Source organism: Oxyura jamaicensis, chromosome 1 (assembly GCF_011077185.1).
Source record: "Oxyura jamaicensis isolate SHBP4307 breed ruddy duck chromosome 1, BPBGC_Ojam_1.0, whole genome shotgun sequence".
Taxonomy (NCBI): Eukaryota; Metazoa; Chordata; class Aves; order Anseriformes; family Anatidae; genus Oxyura; species Oxyura jamaicensis.
The window spans coordinates 5622121-5642095 of NC_048893.1; the positions used below are offsets into that span (position 1 = coordinate 5622121).

The window sequence follows — 19975 nt, forward strand, 5'->3', positions numbered from 1 at the left end:
AAGCTGCAAACAGATCATACCAAGGAGAATGAGGAGCTTACAAACAACTCGTGATAATCAGGGCCTGCTGCACTTGAGCAAGCAAGCCTTAATTTTCTGGTAGGTTCCCCATATTCAGCAGCTTTCTGATGCAAGAGATCTTTCAGCTACTTAGTATTTTAAAATGCCAATGTAAACAAGATTATCAGCACAGATTTCATCTTAACTTGATTATAAACAGGTTGATAGTGTCCACAGATTTCCATTTTTCAATGTATATTAGATTTTTGTTAACTCAACCTGTAAGCACACGATAGCTAGGTTAGGAGGGATTAGAAGTCTTGACAGCTCAGTAAGGAACTGGCAGCAACACGCAGTAAGCGATCAGCTGGAGGTTTTTAACCTTCTCACTGATTGCTCCTTGCAGCGCTGATCTAGCACCTGTAAGCTTTCAGTGAATGGGATTCCATGATAAGCATGAAGCCAATTGTTTGAGGCTTTTGGTACATGCTGCATTTATGCTGCTTAGTTTCAAATTCTCCTAGAAACAGGGAGTTTCTTTCAGACGTGGTAAATTGTACAGATTGAGTATTGCAGTGTAAGGGAAGCCAGGCCATAGTCTACAGTGTAGTAAATTGTCTTTCCCTGAACAGACATTTAGTGTCCAGAGGAGGGCGACGAAGATGGTGACGGGCCTGGAGGGGAAGACTTATGAGAAGCGGCTGAGGTCACTGGGCCTGTTCAGCCTGGAGAAGAGGAGGCTGAGGGGAGACCTCATCGCCGTCTACAACTTCCTCGCGAGGGGGAATGGAGAGGCAGGTGACCTATTCTCCATAAACACCAGTGACAGGACCCGCGGGAATGGGGTTCCCCTGAGGCAGGGGAAGTTCAGACTAGACATCAGGAGGAGGTTCTTCACCAAGAGTGTGGTTGTGCACTGGAACAGGCTCCCCAGTGAAGAAGTCACTGCACCAAGCCTGTCTGAATTTAAGAAGAGATTGGTTTGTGCACTTAGTCACATGCTCTAAACTTTTGGGTAGACCTGTGCGGTGCAAGGAGTTGGACTTGATGATCCTTAAGGGTCCCTTCCAACTCGGGATATTCTATGATTCTATGTTTATATGACTATGCCTATCCTAATAGCATTTCTCCTACCAGAAGAAATTTTAATTCTCAGGAAAGTAAGAGTCATTTGCAATGAATTTCCTTTAAAGAATCATAACGCAGCCTTGAGAGCGCTCCCAGGTGAAAATTAGAGACATAGATCAGCATATGAGCAATGAATATCATAGAATTAGTGAAGGTGCAGAATATCTACATACAGTGTTAATTTGTTCAGTGCTCATGTATTATAAATCTTTCCAATTTCATCCCTTGCGGTTGGATATATAGAGAATGAATTCTGCATAGGCTTCACATTAGTGACTAATGACATTACCAGAAAGCAACTACAGTGTAATGACTAGGCTACATCTACTCTGCCACATCACAAAAATAACTGCAATACGAGGTAAAAGTGCATACTGCAGCTCAAAAGTACAGCTACAGCAGCCTGGAAATTGGCACGTTACTTTGCCAAGCACTCCCATCACTGCATCTCAGATATATTATGACATGAAGTCCAAGACTCCTGAAACGCAAGAGCAACCAACAGCAGGAGCAACTGTAGCAGACATTAACATTCTTCCATGCTCCATTTATATATATATATATATATATGCACATCTTTATAAAACAATACATATATATACACACACACTAATAAATGTTATTGTATAACAATAGCAATGCAAGTAACAGGGAAAGTTCAGGAGTTTGCACAGATACCTAAATCAAGAATCTGTTTGCAAATCTACTTGACCGTTCCCATTGAGGTCAGTGGCGAAGGCTGGTGGTAAGTGCATATTTAGTAATTAAACTTTCCATTCATCTCTGTTTTTCCTGGAGAACCAAACTGCCCTTCATATTCAAACAAATGTCAAATACCAGGAACGGCAAAGAGTTTTGACTGGGTATTACCAGAATTGGCAAGTCAGTTTGTGTTCAGGTTCTGCAAGTTGGATATTTCCATTTGCCAAACAAAAAGTTTGAAAACAACTTAATGCTTATCACCTTTATTTACCAAAGAGATCCTCGGTTACAAGTAAGTACCTACAGGGAAATTCCATCTGGATTCTGGCATTTTCTAACTTCACTTAACGCAACATTAGGCCCCAAATTGACAGAGACTTCAGTAGGGTTTCTAAATATATCAAGTTAAATGAGATTCATTTTTGAAGGATGAGTATACACAGCTGTTCATATACAGCTATTATGTATTATTTTTGTAAAGATCAACATTATAATAAAACTTAAAAAATTCTTCCAAGAACTTGAAGCTTGTTTATATATAACACAATTACTTAAAAATAAAATTTAACTGCAATTTAATTCAGCTGGAAAAATCTTTTGGTAGACCACCAATTTTTATTCCCAAATAAAATATTCAAAATATTTCCGTCCCTACACAGGATCCCATTACACAACACATAAAAAAGCAAGAAATCGAACTGAAAAGCACAGCGGAAGATTATCCAAGATTTACACAGCAAACAGTTCCCAAAAGATCTATTAAAAGGTATAATAAATACTTTCCCCAAATAGGCAATACAAGAAAAAAACATGCATAGTAATGGCAACAAACTCTTAACCTTATTTTCTTGTCACTATAGCTTACTTACTGTAGAAACCCGAATCTATCTGTGACTTTGTAAAGATGATAGTCAGCATCTTCCCATGGTTCAATCTGCGCACCGTCTCGTCCCTAATGGAGAAGGAAAAAAAAAAAAACAACGAAGGGCCAAATTAAGTTTTATGGCACAATAAGCTAAGACACAAGAAGCTCAGACAAGAAGACAGGCTTGAGCCACTCGAAGCATAATCTCTGGGCACTAAGGTAGTAGAGAGGAGTAGGAGAACACTAGGACTAAACTGATGAACCAAAAACAACAAAGTAGCACACCTTCCTCAGCCACTGTGAACGTTATCCATCATCACAGGAAACCTCTTTTGGTCTCTGCTGAACACAGAATAAATTTCCACTGCTGATTCCAAGCCAAGATTGGTAATATGCATGTTACTGGGTGTGAAGAGAGGCCACCACTCAGAACAAAAGTTATACGTACATTTTTCCCTTATTAAAATAAAAAGCTACTCATTCAAGTACACCCTGCGCAAGATACCCCTATGTCTGATATCTGAAATGTTTCAAACTTTACAAACAAGTCTACTGCTCACTACTCCAACAGCAATTATAAAGCCCTCAAGCATTACAAGAATATGTGAACACAGTGTAGGCATTCTAGGTATGCGCTGTGCTAGGCTTTTACTTGACAAGTAGCTTAAGGAAAAGATGATGCCTAATATTTCTTTAATCCCTCGCAGCAATCTGACAATAAATGCAATTTACTTATCTTTTAAGTTCCCTGTAATGATTTAGGTGTTTCTATCACCGTAACAGAATTCAATAAAAAGTACAGTAAGAGTTCCTCTGATCTTACAGATATACTTAGCATCCTCAAACACGCTATTTTCCTTACTTCTAAAAACATTACATGACTTAAAATAGCCCCAAAGCAACTTGCCATGCACCTGAAAAATGAGTTGATTGAGTCATTAGCCAGAACATCCCCTGTGGAGGGAGAATTTAGCTCACCCAGAAGCCAGTGCATCATGAAACCATCAGATCAGTACTACACAGAGTATTGTAAACAAAAGCTAGCAGGAAACCATGATTCATTTTTTTAATAAAAATACTACTGAGATGAATTATATCTTTAAATCATTAAAGATGAATTATATCTTTAAATCATTATCATGTTCACTTACTCTGTCATACTTGGCAACTATCTCTGCTCGTTCTTGGGCAAGTTTGACAGCAGCATCCTGCTCGGCATCTGCACCTGTGAAGGATTAAGATAACGCCGTTCAGATTCTCTCCCTTGTAAACAGAATTGCACTTAGATGCTTAGAAAATACATCTTAACTTCAGAGATTACTTGGATAGAGAAATGCCAAAACAATTGTATCAAAGCAGAATATGACCACGATACACCTCTTGAATACTGATCAGAGTAAAATACAATTATTGGATAGTGCTTTAACTACGGAATTTAGAATGTTCCCCATTTTCTAATAAAATACCTATTAAATAAAGTTAAAAAATAGTATCACACAACCCACTAACTGAAAGACTGAAGAAAGTAGTAAAAGCTACCAGTTGTCAATTCCAGAACCCTTTACACAGTCGAAGAAAACGAAAACATACATTACTGTTTTAAAACTAATTTTGATGTATTTTCAGGATTCATATAGAAGGATTAGAATACTGATAAATGCTCAAGAAATCATAGAATCATTTAAGTTGGAAAAGCCCTCTTCGATCATCAAGTCTAACCATACAAACACAGGTGTGGAGAAAATAATTCACCCTCTAAGCCAACGCATTTTGAAATAAGATGCTAAGGAAAAACAGTTATGTAGAAACATATCATGAAATCTCAGCTTCCAATTGCAACAAAGACAAGAACAAACACTTCTCCCAGGCAGCTGCAGCAGCACTGAAAGCCTGGCAGTTCTCTGCCTCCCTACCCCATCTTCTCCAGCACTTTGATGCAGAATGACTTCATCTGAGAACCTGCCTAAAACTCATTTCTCAGAAAACAAGGAAGAGGATCACTACGGCATCAGGCCTGCAACTTGTGCAACCCAGAGCTGAAAGAAGCATACAAATAGGAGAACAGAAGACTGACGAGCAAGAAACAAACAGGTGCACAGGTAAGCACTGGACATCACTACACTGCCAGTGCAGCAGAGGTTACTGCAACGGTGGAGTTAAAGTTTAGGTAAATCTGGTTTTACTGAGGTTTTTCAGCATCATTCCCTTAGCAGAAGCCTTCTCTAGATCATGGATAGGAATGTACATGGGCACTGTGAGAGGGAAAGATGCTTCTTGAATAGTCAAGAACACAGTGCACTTCAACATCCCACATTTTGAGGGGCAATGTTTGACTTGCCTCATTTATTTGATGCCCGTCATAAGACTGTGAAAGATTCAAGAGTTGATTTGTTTCAATTCTAATTCGATTCTATCCCTATTCCAGTTTTTCTGTGATTAAAAAGCAATGAGTTGTGGATAAAGCAAAATTTTTAAAAGGCTTGAAATAATTTTCAAACACTGTTAGAGAAGTAAGTCCAGACGTGTTTTTTAATTCACTGTTTAGTACATGGCAACATCATATCTGTTGAGCATTAATTCTTCAGCAGATGTACTTATCAACCATCTGGACCACGAAATATGAGAACAGATCAGATATTATGGGTTTCTTTTTAGCATGTGACATTATTAACAGTTTTATTTGCTCAAAGCCAGTATTTCTTTATTCAAGCCTACCTACATATTTCTCAGATATTTAGGGAAGTTGTGCCAAAGTGGCTTTCTATGCTGTATGACAGATTGTGCTTGTTCTCTACGTGTTTTCCCTCAAAGTTTCTTAATGGGAATGCAGACGGAACCCAGCATGCCCCACCACTGACACATCGTACAGGCAATGATGATGCTTGTCCCAAATTCCTCTAATGAAAAGTCTGACTGCTTTTTTAATTTTTGGAGATGATAAGTAAAAGCTTTACACTTTGTTCTCCTCATTCCGTTCTCATTTATTAGTGAGGAAATCAGGCTTTGCTGTATTTTCCCCAACGTACACCAGAGCCAGCACTCATGTATTTATGCCATTATTTAAAATTTAAGAACTGCATCTGCTCTATTTTGAAGCTATGCATCCCTGTGCCACGACACTGATAAATAATTTCCTCCCTGTAAGGTGATCAGCGAGTTGCTTCATTTCATGTTGCCAGCCTCTAGTGCCGTCCAAGCAGCGTGCTGTCCTCTTGCTGCTCTAGGTGCTGGATCCACCTTTAGCCATTCCTAAAGGGGGACTGCAAGACACAAAACAGTTTGGCTTTTGGTTTGGCTTTGTCTGACAGCTTTCTAGTTCCTGTGGGCCCGTTACCCCAACCACCTGCCTGAACAGTGAGCAGGACCCAACTCCTAGAGGCCAGCCCCGACGCCCTTCTAGAATCTCCTCCCAGCACTGTCACCACACAATGGCACAGGCTGAACTCTCCAAGCACATTTGAGAGCTACATATTCCTGACACGATGATACCACTCCATTTTTTAATCCTTTACTAGTTGAGGTACTACATCTACTGAACTGACAATGTCCTCTCAAGCTCCCAAGCCCACGGTGATGAAGCCAAGCAGTCCTTTGAAAATGAGAAGCTACAGGAACCATAATCAAAACTAAATTGCATTTTCTTTTGCAAGACACAATGAGATCTTCTTTATAGGGAGCCATTTATAGGTTTTTAAAAGTAAATTTATGCTTGCTAGGAATGCTGTTACTCCATAAGAATATTCAAATAGGGAGCAACCCTCATCTTTCCTTCTCCAATGGGCAGATCTGGGGGAAGCCTGCTTGTTTAAGGTGTGACTGCCACTGAGGTGTGAGAAATGGGGAAAAAATCCTCAACACCACCTTCCCAGTAAAAGAGAGATTGGATCTGATTTGATAAAGTGTAGCCTAATAAGCAGGAGGTACTATTTGTTAATAGAATTCAAAAATAGATTACTGCTTGTATTTAAAAATACCCTGAAAAGGGCACGCACAGCTCTTCAACAACACAGATGGATTAAATGGCACAAGTTGAAACAAAGTTTGAAGATACGATTAAAATAATGCAGACCTGTATTTGCAACAGAAACTGGGTCCTGATTTATGCCGAAAACATATCCCTGGCTTACCTTCCTGTCCGGTGTTAGTAACACATTAAGTCTGACATGTTTGATGCCTCATGACAATTCAATTACATTTGGTGGGGAAATTATCATATTCGTTGCCTTTCCAGTAATCCTCTTCGCTTTCTGCCAAAATCATCTTAACCTTCTAGCTGTACCAAGACAGTTTAATGTTACATTAATCCAGCCATGCTGAAAACTCAAAAACAGCTTGAGACGGGGACAAGAGGTTATATTGCAGGAGATGAGCATAAAATATGCTTCTTATAAGAAGAATTATTTAAATATCTCCAAGTGGGAAATTACACAATGATTCCTGATAAAGTAAAAGCTAAATATGGGAACGAATCATGAAATAACCTTCCTAGGCAGAAAAATACATCGCTACACTAGACAAAAATTAAAACCAAGGCTTTAGAATATCAGTTAGTTATCAGTCTTACCTCACTGAAAGCAGTTAAAGATGTGAAACAAGTGTGATTAATTTTCCTAATTAAAATTAGCATTATAGATGATCAACACCACGTTTTACAGCAAACAATACAATGTCATATGAGGCTGACATCAACATATAGTCAATTCAGTAGTACAGAGAACTGAATTTGAGAAAAACCTGGTGAAATAGATTATCAGCAACCTAAAAAATGAGAAGTAGAATCGATGGTGATAAAAACAGCCCATGATGGCACAACAAAGAGCACATGCAAGTCCCTGACACAGCTGGTTGGCACTACAGGGTACAAGACGAGCACTTGGCCAGCAGCAATGTCACACACCTAGCTTTTGAAGGAGGTAAATCATAAAAAGAAAGGCCAGGACCAAAAACTCTGAACAGCTGGCCTGGTACACAGAGCGTTACCATTAGAGAGTATTTTCTTTTCAACAATTTCTGTCAACTGTTTCCTATATGTAGAAATATTACAAATTTATAAATTTGGAAAGGCAACCTGCAAAGGATTTGAAGCATCATTACAGAAAAGTTTGGACAGAAAATCCCAGTCCGTGATGACGTTAAAAAGGCTGACCTAACAGCCAGATTACTGCTTTTCTTTTACCTTGGAAATCAGATTGTTTTACTTTTCAGCACTGCTGAGATGACTAGCAAACAGCTGGATAGAAACTTTCAAAAGAATACTTAAGGCTGCAATGAAATTTGGTCTCATCTTGCAACTCACTCACTTTAAACTGACAGAGTCAGGATCGATAAATTAGACATCTGTAGACTGCTATCAGCCCTAAAAGCCAAGAAGAAAGCAAGCTTTGGCCTACAAGCTTTGTGCCTGCATCACTCCAAGAAGTGTCTCCCTACCTCACCAGATACCCAAGGATTAGAAAGGACAGTGTCTTCAGAGCAAGGGGATGGTATGTAAGAAGTATTAAGTGGCAAAGGCAAAAAAAACCTAAGTTAGTCCTACCACAAGGACACAGTCCTAGTTAGCCTTCAGTGTTTATCTTCTGTGAAAAGAGATCAGTGATGTGGAGATGCCAGCATTACGTAGAAGCAACAAATGTAGAGGTGAATTACGGATGTGATCCTGCTAGCCACTGCTAGGTGGTATGCATCACAACCACTTTTAAAGTAAAACCCCACATTTTGAAAGTTGGAGCTTCTTCAAAACACTTGTCCAGTTTGGCCTATTGGTATAAGAATTGAAAAATATGGCATTAAATTAAAATCAGTTCCTAAGTTGATAACAAACAGGCTTCTTACACAAACTTAAAAATTACTAGAAACTCCCCATTCCTCTAAGCAACTGCAATTTTAAGTATCCCTAGGAAAAGACTTTTCCTATATCCCATATTCTTCCAACCCTAGGGAAGAAAGGCAAGTACAGTAAAATTTAAGGGAAGAGAAGCTAATAATAAGAGACATAAGGCAAGGGAAAACAAAACATAATATTCTGCTTCCTAATGAATGCAAGACTAATTGTAATGGACCAAGCACCACAGTAACTTATTAGCAGAACAATACATCCAAGTAAAAATAAACACTATTTAAAAGAAAACAATAACGTACCCTACAAATAAATGTAAAAAATAAATTCTATTAATCAACTTTTCTCAAGGACAGAAAAGAAACTAGGTACTAATACAAAACTACACTTCTGGCAGTTACTAACCAACCCAAAAGAAATTATCCTGCCTTGCTCTCACCTTCATCCCATCTTCCCCCTCCCATTTGACAGGGAGAACTGTTAGCTGTTATACGGACACAGCTGCAGGCAAGAGAACCTTACATCTGAGGTCCCCCTATCATGTGCCCAAAATGTCGTTTTTGGTGTTTTTTTTTACTTGTTTGCTTTTGGTGGTGGTGGTTTTTGTTTGTTTGTTTGTTTGTTTGTGCACGTGTGCTTGATTTGGGGGGGGGGGGGGGAAGGGGTTAAAAATCTGTAATAATGTATTTTTGTACTCATTTAAGTTACAAACCTGAACATTGAGGACCCTTCCTGCAGCCCCAGCAGTAACTCGGGTTTCCAAACTACAGGAGTGAGAACAAGCAGCACTTTCCCTCATGTTTCCAGCAGCCAAGGGACAGCCTGCAACAGCCCAACAGCAGCCCGGCTCTTCCTGGTCAGGGGGTGAACCCCAACAGCCCACACTGGCACTCGGCTCTCACCCAGCTCAGCTCCTCCAGGCTGTTGCAGCCAAGTGAGGAATCACCAGGAGACGGTAACATTCTGTTCTTGCCCCAGAGATGAAAGCTTCTGTTGTTGAAGTTTAACCAAGAACCTGTATTTTGGTCTGTTTGCCTGATCCTGCACGGCTTCCAATCCTGTACAGCTACAAAGCTAGAATCCAGTTTGAACAAACCATGTTCAAAACTAAAGTGTCCATCCGCAAGCCACTGAGCTTCTAGCCCATGCAAAAACAGTCCAACGACTCAGTGACAATGACCTTTGGGCTGACTCAAACTCACTAGTGAGACTTCTCCCCGAAACGACCCAAAAATGCCCAGTTCGATACGGCACCTCACCTGGGAAAGGTAAAAACCACCGAGCACCTGCTTCTCCATCAGGGTGGCACAAAGTGCCACTGAGAGCCTCAGAGCTTCTTCACACATCTCACAGGAACGTGTAGGTACATCTCTGTGCTTTGTGCCTTAGCACCAACCCAGTAGGGTGCTTCTTACAGATGTGCCACAGACCTCAGTAATGCCTCCTTCTGTGCGGATGAGGGTTAGCCTACTGTTCCCGTCCTGTGTAATCCTGAAAAGGAGATTTCTCCCTGCTTTGCTCCTTGACCCACCGTCACTGCCTCCTCGACTGCCTCAAAGACTTGGGGGGCATTAATTTGTTTTCCATTCCTTCCCTCAAATTCTTGCTTGTTTGCACATCACGCATTCCACTGCACAAAGAGCTGCCCTGGCACAAATTCCCGTCCGCAGGCACTACCAACAGCTGCTGTGCATCGGCGCGTTCAAGGCACAAATCAGAGCAATAAACAAAACATTTTTTAAGTCTCTCGTCATCTCAGAAAGCCCCTTTAATACCAATGCTGTTTATTTTCCTTCGAGTCCATTCACACAAACAATGAAACAAAAGCCATGACATACGCTTAATAGTATTTTGTTGTGGGTGGATGTTTAAAAGGAAAGAAAACTTGGTGAATACCTACACACAGATATTACACCTGCACCACACACACACAAAAGATTAAACATTTATTACACTTTATTTTTTTCCATGTGTTATTTTAGGCAGTGAAAACAGAGTTAAATGGATGAAGTTAGAAAAGCAATCCCTTTTACATTGCAATGACTTCTCAGGAAAAAATGCCACTGTTAGTTAACTGAGCTACATTTCTTCCACCGTTAAACATAATCACATACCTTAAGCATAGCAGGTATTAAAAATGCAAAGTTATCATTAATCAGATGTTAAACAGAAGTAAAATAGTACCCAGTATCTTCAAAAAGTTAGACAATTAAAGACCTGTATATAAAATAAAGACATTTTACCAGTCTGTAGATCGTGATTTTCTGCCCAGTCCTTGTAGAAGTCAGTTTTAGTCTTCATGAAGTCAATCTGTTTATTTCCGGATCATAGTTGAAATCACTGCATCAGAAGGTAACTGGGGAAAGTTCTCCTCCTGCTCTTGGAGCAACCATTGCATGTAACCGAGCTACTGGGCATTCCCTCTTTCTTTTTTCAAGACATGGCCCCTCTGCAGCTACACAAACCGCAGCTACGCAAACAAAGCTGCCATTTGTTAGCAAGAAGTGTCATGCAGGCGACACACTAGCGTTACCCACTGCAGCCTACAGCCTGGCATTCCAGCTAATAATAAACAAGGGGATTTGAACAAACAGCCTCACAGGCCGCTGCTCCTGTAACACATCACTGTTATGCTGCTGGGGAAGAATTCTCCCTGGTATTTACCAAGAGCTGCATGAAAAGCATCTTATGTAAATAACTTACTAGAAATGGGACTTAAAGTATCCCGTTCTTGGCTTATTTCTTAAGAAACCATGAAATGAAACCTTGTAAAAACATAGTTGAGATTTCTGGAAGTGTTTGGCATTCCGTGCTTAGCGGATGGAATCTGACTTGTTGATTTTTTAGAACTATTTTGTTGTTAAGGATAACTTGGGGACCTGAAATATCTAGGATGTTAAGAGCTGGTAAGAATGTTTTCCTCGATGAAATTCAAGATTTAATATTGTCAGAATTGCTCTGCTTTCTGACAGCTGGTGCGCAGTCAGCATCCTCAACATCTGAAAAACAAATCTCCATGTCCAATATTCACACAGATCAAGCTGCTCTCCTACGTAGTTCTTAGTCTTACACAGAGGCTCTTTCTCACAAGCAAAACGTCAGCTGCTATGCAGTGGTTACAGCCAGGAACCTGCCTAGAACAACCGATTTCATTTCTTAACCTAAACAAGTCAGGAGCATACACTGCCGAACCTGGCTTGAAAGGCTTGTGTGGGCTGCCAGCTCCTTGTGAAGCCAACAGGGAGACAATCTCCGGGGTTGTTTTGCCTAGAGAAGGCTCAGGGGGATCTTATCAGTGTATGTGAGATACCTGAAGGGACGGTGCAAAGAGGACGGAGCCAGGCTCTGTTCTGTGGTGCCCAGTGCCAGGCCAAGAGGCAATGGGCACAAACTGGAACACAGAGGATCCATCTGACCACCAGGCAGCACTTCTGTGCTGTGGGGGTGACGGAGCAGTGGCACGGGCTGCCCAGAGAGGCTGTGGGGTCTCCTCCTTCGAGATCGTGGACACACCTGGACGTGGTGCTGGGCACCCTGCTCGGGGTGGCCCTGCTGGGGCAGGGGTGGGACCACACGGACCCAGAGGTCCCTGCCCACCTCAGCCATCCTGGGACTCTGACTTTTTTGCACCCTGAAGAGCGTTAAAATGGCAGGAACAGAAGATCTGATCATGTGCATAAAACCATTCTTTTTTTCCCAAGGGACAGGGAAAAAAAAAAAAAAAAAAAAAAAAAAAAAGTTCCTTCAATTGTTTCAATCTTCTTCCTCATATTGCCTCGCAGAGCACTAAGCCTGGAAATGAGCAACAGCTCCTTTGTCCTTCATCACCATTTACTCCTTACAGACCCTACCCAAACCCAAGCGTCAATAATTTAGGCTGCTGATACAGTGTGAGTGCAGGCTGAGCCATTGCCCTACCTGTAAGCACATTTCCCTCTCATGTGACATTTTCTTGCTGTTGACATTCTTACACAGTGGTAATCTTCTTGCTATATAAGGATTGTCTTCCATTTTTCTCACAATACAACTAGAAACTACAAATCCAACTACAAAAACCATTCTCCCCCTCCCCCCTTGAAGGTCAGCATTTCTTCAGAGTCCAACCTGTTGTTGTAGTTATGCTGCATGAGGAGTAGAGGTAGAAGATATGAAAACAAAGACTGAACTTGCCTGAAGAAACATTATTGAACTCTCATCTTAATGAAAACTTGTGTTTCCTTACAGCAGAATGCTTGCAGGTCCATAGGATCCCCTACGAGATGCAGCACAATCACCGACAGAAAACGGCCACTTTGGAAATTAGCTGAGTTAACTGCTACTAAAAGCTGCCTCAGAGCAATTTGAAAACGATCCCCAAGGGACTCAAAGCAAGAGCAAGGAAACCAAGGCAGCCCTGCTAAGTTATATTCCACAGAGGAAGCCTGTGTCGAGAAATGAAATTAGAAGTTCGGAGTCCGATACGTCTTGCAAAGAACTGAAACACCCACTCTTAGAGTCTGCAACAGGAATTCTACTAACTTTAGTCAAGTATTGCAGTATGTCTATGACCATATTTTTTTAATAATACAGCCTTACTAGTACTTACTAGTTAATAAGAGCACTGACAGAACAAAATATCTTGCCAGCTTATGGCAAGAAAATTAAATAATATGATCTCAGCCACATCTCAGCCAGCTTATTCACGATCATTTGTACGTGTTTCACATAAACAAACACACCTTAAAATTAAGTCATCGTCACCAGCCATGCCCACAACTAACCCAGCTGGATGTTTGAAGTCTGAAGGCTAGTGTTAGCACCTCGATAGTCCATCGTACAGACGTTATCGCGAGGGTTACAAAGTGGAGTAACAGGAGCTGGCAGGGTTCTGCTGCAGTTCCACTTCACCAAGTGCTGTGCGTGCAGTCACAAGCTGCAGGATGATTAATTTATGGGAGGTTAACAATCAGGTGCAAAGCCAGAAGAAAGCATAATCGCTAATTTCTGACAAGCTCCACTGAGAAGAGTATGGCCGATTTTGAACGATGCTCCCCTCTTGGAGGAGGGGTGGGTACAAAACCAACACCGGCCACACTCGTGCCCAGGACTCTTGCCAATACAATCCCAAATATTTTATGGCAGCTTTTAATAGACATCATTTTAAAGGCTTGGGCTGGGTATAATTTGGGGCTTGCTAGTATGCGAAGACTGGTCTGACTTGTGCAACAACTAGCTAACGTCTAATGGCTCTGCTTGAGTCAGCTTTTGTTCCTCTTCCCGAAGGTGTAGTTGGTGCCTGGCCTTTTCAGGAGTTTATTACTACTTTTCTCTTTCCTTGCTGCTATGAAAAGACAGCATTACAACCATGAAGAAGTGGTCAAGCACTTATACGTTACTCTTTAAGGAGATGCAAACATCAAAAAAGCAACTAGAAAGATCCCATCTTCATGAAAAAACAGGAGGTTCACTACTACATAGAAGGCATTTCACAGACTTCCAAAGATTAAATTTCCTGGAACTCCCCCTGTGGCTCCAGCCAACAGTGCTAGAACATGTCAGCTGTTCCTCTACAACCCATGCACATTACTCCCACGTTCCCCTTCAAATTCATGACCTTTCCCAGCACCAGTCCAAGTTTTCATAATTAATGGCTAAATATAATATTCTGCAAATCAGCTGCTGTAGTAGATGGTAAGATGAGACACACGACCACAAGAGCAGTATCACTGGACAGGAAATCAGGAATATTTTAGGAATTTTACCTACTGCCCAAAGTAAGTCAAGTCATCCTTTGCACACAAGCACTTTTTCAGGTATCATTTATGACTTTGTAAGCAAGTTCATCCGAAAATGACAATTTTTGGATCCCTCGTACCTTAAGATTTAAGTGTTACAGGTTAGTAAATACAAAAGCTAAATGATCTTTCAGCAAGATTAAATGGAACAGCTCCCCACAGTTTCCTCTTCATTTTCCCAATGCCATTCATCAGGGTGACATGTAAAAGCCATTTTTCCCAGTAACATAAATCAAAGTAATATTTTTTAAAAATTAGCTGAAATTTTCTGACAATTTCCAACATGATTTTGAATTTCCTGTATTGTACATTTCAATCAGTAGTAGACCGTGAACATTTTAACAGCGCTAAGATTTGCAGTATCAATTTAGAGAGAAAAATGGTCGTAATATTTTAGATTCTGACACAAGCCAGAACATTTCCTACATAGAGTTATGCTTACCACATTAGCGGGCATAAATATAAGTAGTCAGATGCCATACTGCACTAATTATGTTGTCTCTTGATTAATCATTTTTATCTCAACATTAGTCAAAATTAATGGAGCAAACAAAAATGCTATTTTAAAATTCATCCTTAATGATGTGATGTCTATTCCCAGCTTAAAGCATCACCAAAACCATGCTCAGGCGTAGAATGGAAGAAATTTTCAAAAGCAGCTCTTTGTTTCCAGGGAAGCCGTGCTTCTTAGCTTTTGTAGCTAACTGGAGGCAGTGATCTATAGTTGTATCATCTTGTCATTGAAAATATAAAGTTTTGTTCATCTACATAGGGAATCTTTGAATGGATTCAAAAAAAGCTGGGAAGTTATGGTATTACTGACAGGATTGCATCCCAGCTTCCACTTACCAACTGTACACAAAGTCTTTTTCTCCCTTCTACTGGAGGGGAGATCAGAGGGTACCCAGTCATCAGTCCTTCCCCAGAAGTTGGCGAAATCAAGCCTTCAGCCTCTGGCCACCCTTGAACTTCAGCCTCCTGCATACGGTCCATCTTTGAGCAGATGAACACTTCAACTGTGGTAAAACCCTACAGCTACAATCATCACCCCCTAAGGAAATCCTACACGAAGTCTGAATGGCACAAAGAAGCTTCTACGACATTAAACCTATTCTTAATGACTCAAAGCTAAGTTTGAGTAACACTACAGAAGGACATCAAGGCAAATTCCACAGAATTGTAGGGGTTGGAAGGGACCTCAAGAGATCATCAGGTCCAATCCCCCATTTGATACCTGCTTGCTTACAGTATCAGTCACATCTACACAGCCCAAAGGAGACTTAGAAAAATCGGAGTGAGCAGCTACTCAAAATATCTCTCATTTGCTTTATTAAAAATTAAATTGCAACTTGCTAGAGGAGGAAGAAGACTGAAATCCCCTCTGAACGTTTGAAAATACCTTAAGTCATGTGTTTGGTTGTGGGTTTTTATGTTTAGAAAGTGGTATAGGAAGGACCAGAGGAGTAAGAGGCAGTCAGTTGAAGGGTAAACTAGTTTGTTCAGCAGCAGCAGTAACTGGGGAAGAAAACACCAGGTTTCTTCATCCCTGCCATCAGAAAAGGAAGTCAGCGATAGCCAGCCAGTTTCTGTTGTTTTTAGTTTCGCTTCTTGAGGATTGGTAAACAAAACAAACTAAAGAATCATGGAATTTCCCATTCCAGACCGGAACGAAGGCTCGAAGGCTGCCTTGTACTGCGTGTCCCAGCCTCCAGCTCTGGGGAAACACAGCGGAGCAGTTGCGATGAAGCCCGAGCTGCACACCTAACAAATTTAAATCAGATTACATCGATATTTGGCAACACTAGTACAAGTTTGTTTGGGCCCATTTAGTTTGCATCAGCTAAAGTATTTATTAAACCACTTCAGTTTGGTTAAATCAGCACTAAGGGAAAGAGATTAATCTCTCAGACTTTGTAGCTGTTTATCCACAAAATGTAGTGCTCGTAAAATAAACCTTCTGGATGCATCCCATCCATCACTTTTATTTCAATTCAGTTTTGAGGGTTTTTTGCTAGAAGTAACAACTAATTAGGTTTTATCTTGGCTCTATCCATGCACCTTAGCACAGTCTGGCAAAGCAGCATTGGGTTTTTTCCCCCCTCAGCAAGGGGAGATGGGACACGTTAGCAAAGCACTGACGATGCGGAGGTCCCGTGTCAGTGCACGGTCTCTGAGAGGCAAGCCCAAAGCTGCACTTGTAGAGGAACGCAAAACAGAAGCGAAAAGGCTCCTGTTTGAATATTTGATTTTAAAGAACAACATAGGTTAATTTGAACAGAATCTCCAGAGGTTACACTCCTCACTCCTACTCCTTCAAGCAAGTACCACAGATTCCCAAGAGATGTACCACTTGGATCGTTCTTCGGATGCTCTGAAAATAGTTTACAAATATCCCATGTTCACGTAAGACGCCAATTATTAATGTATTCTGCTGCAGCACAGAAACAATGACTTCAGTAACCAGAACACTACCGGGTATATGTTCATACCTTCTACTAGTTTATAGGAAGATAACTAACAGTGATATACCTTAATGTCACTTGTAAACTTGCCATCGACTTTTCAGTGTTACTTCTCTCAAAGTCAGCATTTTTATTTCAGTACTAATGCAAGATGAAGAGCTACAAACACGTTGCAAAGACCTTAAGAAGTTTGTTATAACACAAAACCACATGAGATTAATTCTAGTCTAGGCCTTGTGCACAGGCATTAAGCACAGAATCGATTTATCTGTTAATGCTGAAGTCAATGATGCAGTAAACCTACTAATGAAGATCCACTTCTTACCACTATGCTCTGTTAAAAAAAATAAGCACAAAGATCTGACCATTTGTCATAGACTCTCGTAACTCAGCAGAAAGTTAAAAGGATTTTTGAACTCAGTTCAGAGCAAAAGCCAGCTTTGTGCAATCCCAGCACTGACACCAACACTTGGGCATTACCTGTTGCAATTTGCAAGGATTGGTTCCATGACAAGATAAAAACAAAGCCTTTTGCAGCTTTCAGCCCTGCTCAGAAACCTACTTCATTCCAAACTGATTGCCCTCAATCTCTGCACATTTCATACCCATCACAGAACCAAAATCCGCGGTAAATTCTTACCAGGCAAAATCCTCCCAAAGAAGAGCAGACACCAGCAATCATCTCTGTTACAGATAAAGGGAACAGTGTATTCAGTGGCTGAGGTCTAAGCACAGATCCATCCGCTGCCTACACTGTGTGTGTACAGACTGTTAGGATTATCCAGCACTCCGGGGAGGGTTCGACCTCTCATTTACGCAGCCTGGAGAGACCAGAACAAGAGGGCTGAGTGGTGACCTGGACATCAGCGCAGCTATATCTAAGAAGATAGCGTTGAGGTCTAACTACAGCCAGAAGCTGCAGATAAGAAAATAAATGGGTGAGACCACACTGTATGCCTAAACTGCCTTTAAAGTTCTCATTTTGATGCACAGACCTCACCACAGTACACTTCCCTCAGCCTTAACACTTATCCTAAAACTCATCGACTTCACAATAAAGTTCAACAAGTTCAAGTCTGCAATTTCCACTAGCAAAGTCAAATCTAAAACAACTTGTGGGTCCGTGGTTAAAAAATATATTCATTGCAGATTTTGGTTCCCTCTGTCTTTACCACTAAAGGTGCTTCTTCAGTACATGTGAAAATCCAAAATTTGTGTTTCTGATGTTACTCTAAAGACAGATGATGTCTTTAGTGTGCCCTTCACAGTGCCCGTAAAATAGGGCACTGTAGTACCAAAAGCTAAGGCATTAACTTTGTAAAGGTATTCCCAAAAGATCTACATGTAGGGTAGGAAACAAGGAGGTTGAATATAACAAATGTTGTTTTCATGAGAGAATTTCGGAAGGATTAAGAGTTATCACTCCAGGGGCTTCATACCTGATGAAAATCCAGTAGCTTTTCATCAACTGTTCCCTCTTCAGCAGAAGTAGAGTTGTCATTTGCCATCACGTAAACAAGTCAGAATGGGGGAAAATTACCAAATATTTCAAAAAATATTCTAAAAGAGGAGAAATTGTTAAATCTAATGGCAAACTTTTTGCTATCATAGCAAGTTCTCAGAAGAATACACAAAGAACGCAGCCTAATTTAAGGCTGGGAAGAGAGGGAGAAAAATTTTAACTTAAATTTATTTTAATAGAAGCCACACTAAAGACAACTTTTGGTGTGTGCAATCGACAAGCACCAACTTTATTTAGTTTCAAAATTTGGTTCACTTTCTCCTTCTGTGCCTCAGTTTCTTTCGTGGCATAGCCAAAAACACTGACCACTGCAGAGAGACCAGACACGCTCTGTTTGCCAACAGCAGCTGTTTTGAAAGAGTGCAAACCTAAAAATTGACAAACAAGGACCAACTGTTCCCATTATTTTTATATGTACTATAAAAATACAGAAATAATAAAAGCATCCAAGAACACTTTGTACTGAAAGGCACAAAAGGTTGGTTAATCCCAGGGAACGTTCAGGTCGGCTCATGCACTGTAGGCAGGTTTTTCTGGGAAATGAATCAGATGCTCGTCCTGGGGAAGTTCTCTCTTACCAAAGCAGCACCACAACCAGCTGGTGTTCGTCGGGTGCTCCTGAGCCCAGCTGGTGGCTCACTGGATCACAGGCTCAAACACAAACTGAGCAATGTTTTTTTCAGGTAGGTAAACCTATCTTTGAGGACGAGCAAGATGAATGTGTGGATTTGTCACCTACTTCATCAGGTTTTACTAAGTCACAAGTCTGTGGTGGGAGCTGAATAAAATGCTACTACTGTTCTGAGCAGTCCAAATCTACTCCGAAGCTGCAGATGCAAGTGAAAGCTGTAAGACACAGCCACAGCAGGCGGAATTTCAGGGCTGGGAGAAGCACGGGCTAACCGCTGTGGCTCAGCTCAGACACCACAACCTGCATGCTGCCACAGAGCAGCCAGGCGATGATGACCCGTACAGCTGCTCTCCGGCAACGTAACACCTCCTGAGGCTGGAAAAGCTGAAGAGTGACAATGTCAAAGTCATGCCTCATGAGAAGCACAAATGTGAACGCGACGACAGGAGGATGCGGAAGGGGTGGGGGAGGAAGCGTGACGCATGATTGAGGGAACAGCAGTTTAAGAGGATGAGGTACAGAACGCGCTGAGCTGTCAAGCTGAGGTATGCAAGGGTCATCGTCACTAAGGGATAAGGAAATTAAAGCTAACAGAAAGGGATTTTATAACTATGCTGTGCATCGGAGGTATTTTAATGTACAGAACTACCGGTAAGCAACCCAAAATTACATTAAATAAATGAACAAATTACAGAGTTGTTCCAAGTTTCTGCTATCTGGTTACACAAGGAATTCCATCCCATTTGAGTACCAATTTTCCTATTACCTTGCATTTGTTTTCCTCCTTCACATTTATACATTAGATCAGCAATATTTTACATCTCCTTGTTGAAAAGAGCGCTGAAATGGGAAAAAAAAATCAAAAGCCTAAAGGGAAACTCGCTTAAATTTCCTTTCTGTGACTCTGGAGGCAAAATAACTGCACGAGTTTAGAAAGAAAAGAAGCAGGACATGTGAGGTTGTTCCAAAAGCTGGTGCCAATGGGTCGATGTGGGAACAGCTTTCCGAATGACACAAGTCCCACAACAGGCCGGAAAAGCAGAGCTGTTCTCTGA

At 41.0% G+C, this 19975-nt stretch overlaps 1 protein-coding gene across 5 annotated transcripts in view; it reads right to left on the minus strand.

Moving 5' to 3' along the window:
• USP6NL (USP6 N-terminal like) overlaps positions 1 to 19975 on the minus strand; it is a 115928-nt gene that overhangs the window by 55818 nt on the left and 40135 nt on the right. For 2 of the 5 annotated variants that reach the window (XM_035332356.1, XM_035332346.1), the window contains 2 exons: positions 3847 to 3920; positions 2700 to 2782 (listed from right to left, as the gene is read on the minus strand). The exons of 2 other annotated variants lie outside the window; for them this stretch is intronic. In XM_035332356.1, coding sequence (XP_035188247.1) covers positions 2700 to 2782; positions 3847 to 3920 — 157 coding nt within the window. Of the gene's footprint in view, positions 1 to 2699; positions 2783 to 3846; positions 3921 to 10774; positions 11128 to 19975 lie in introns of those variants that run through there. One more of the 5 variants, XM_035332354.1, reaches the window with a different exon arrangement.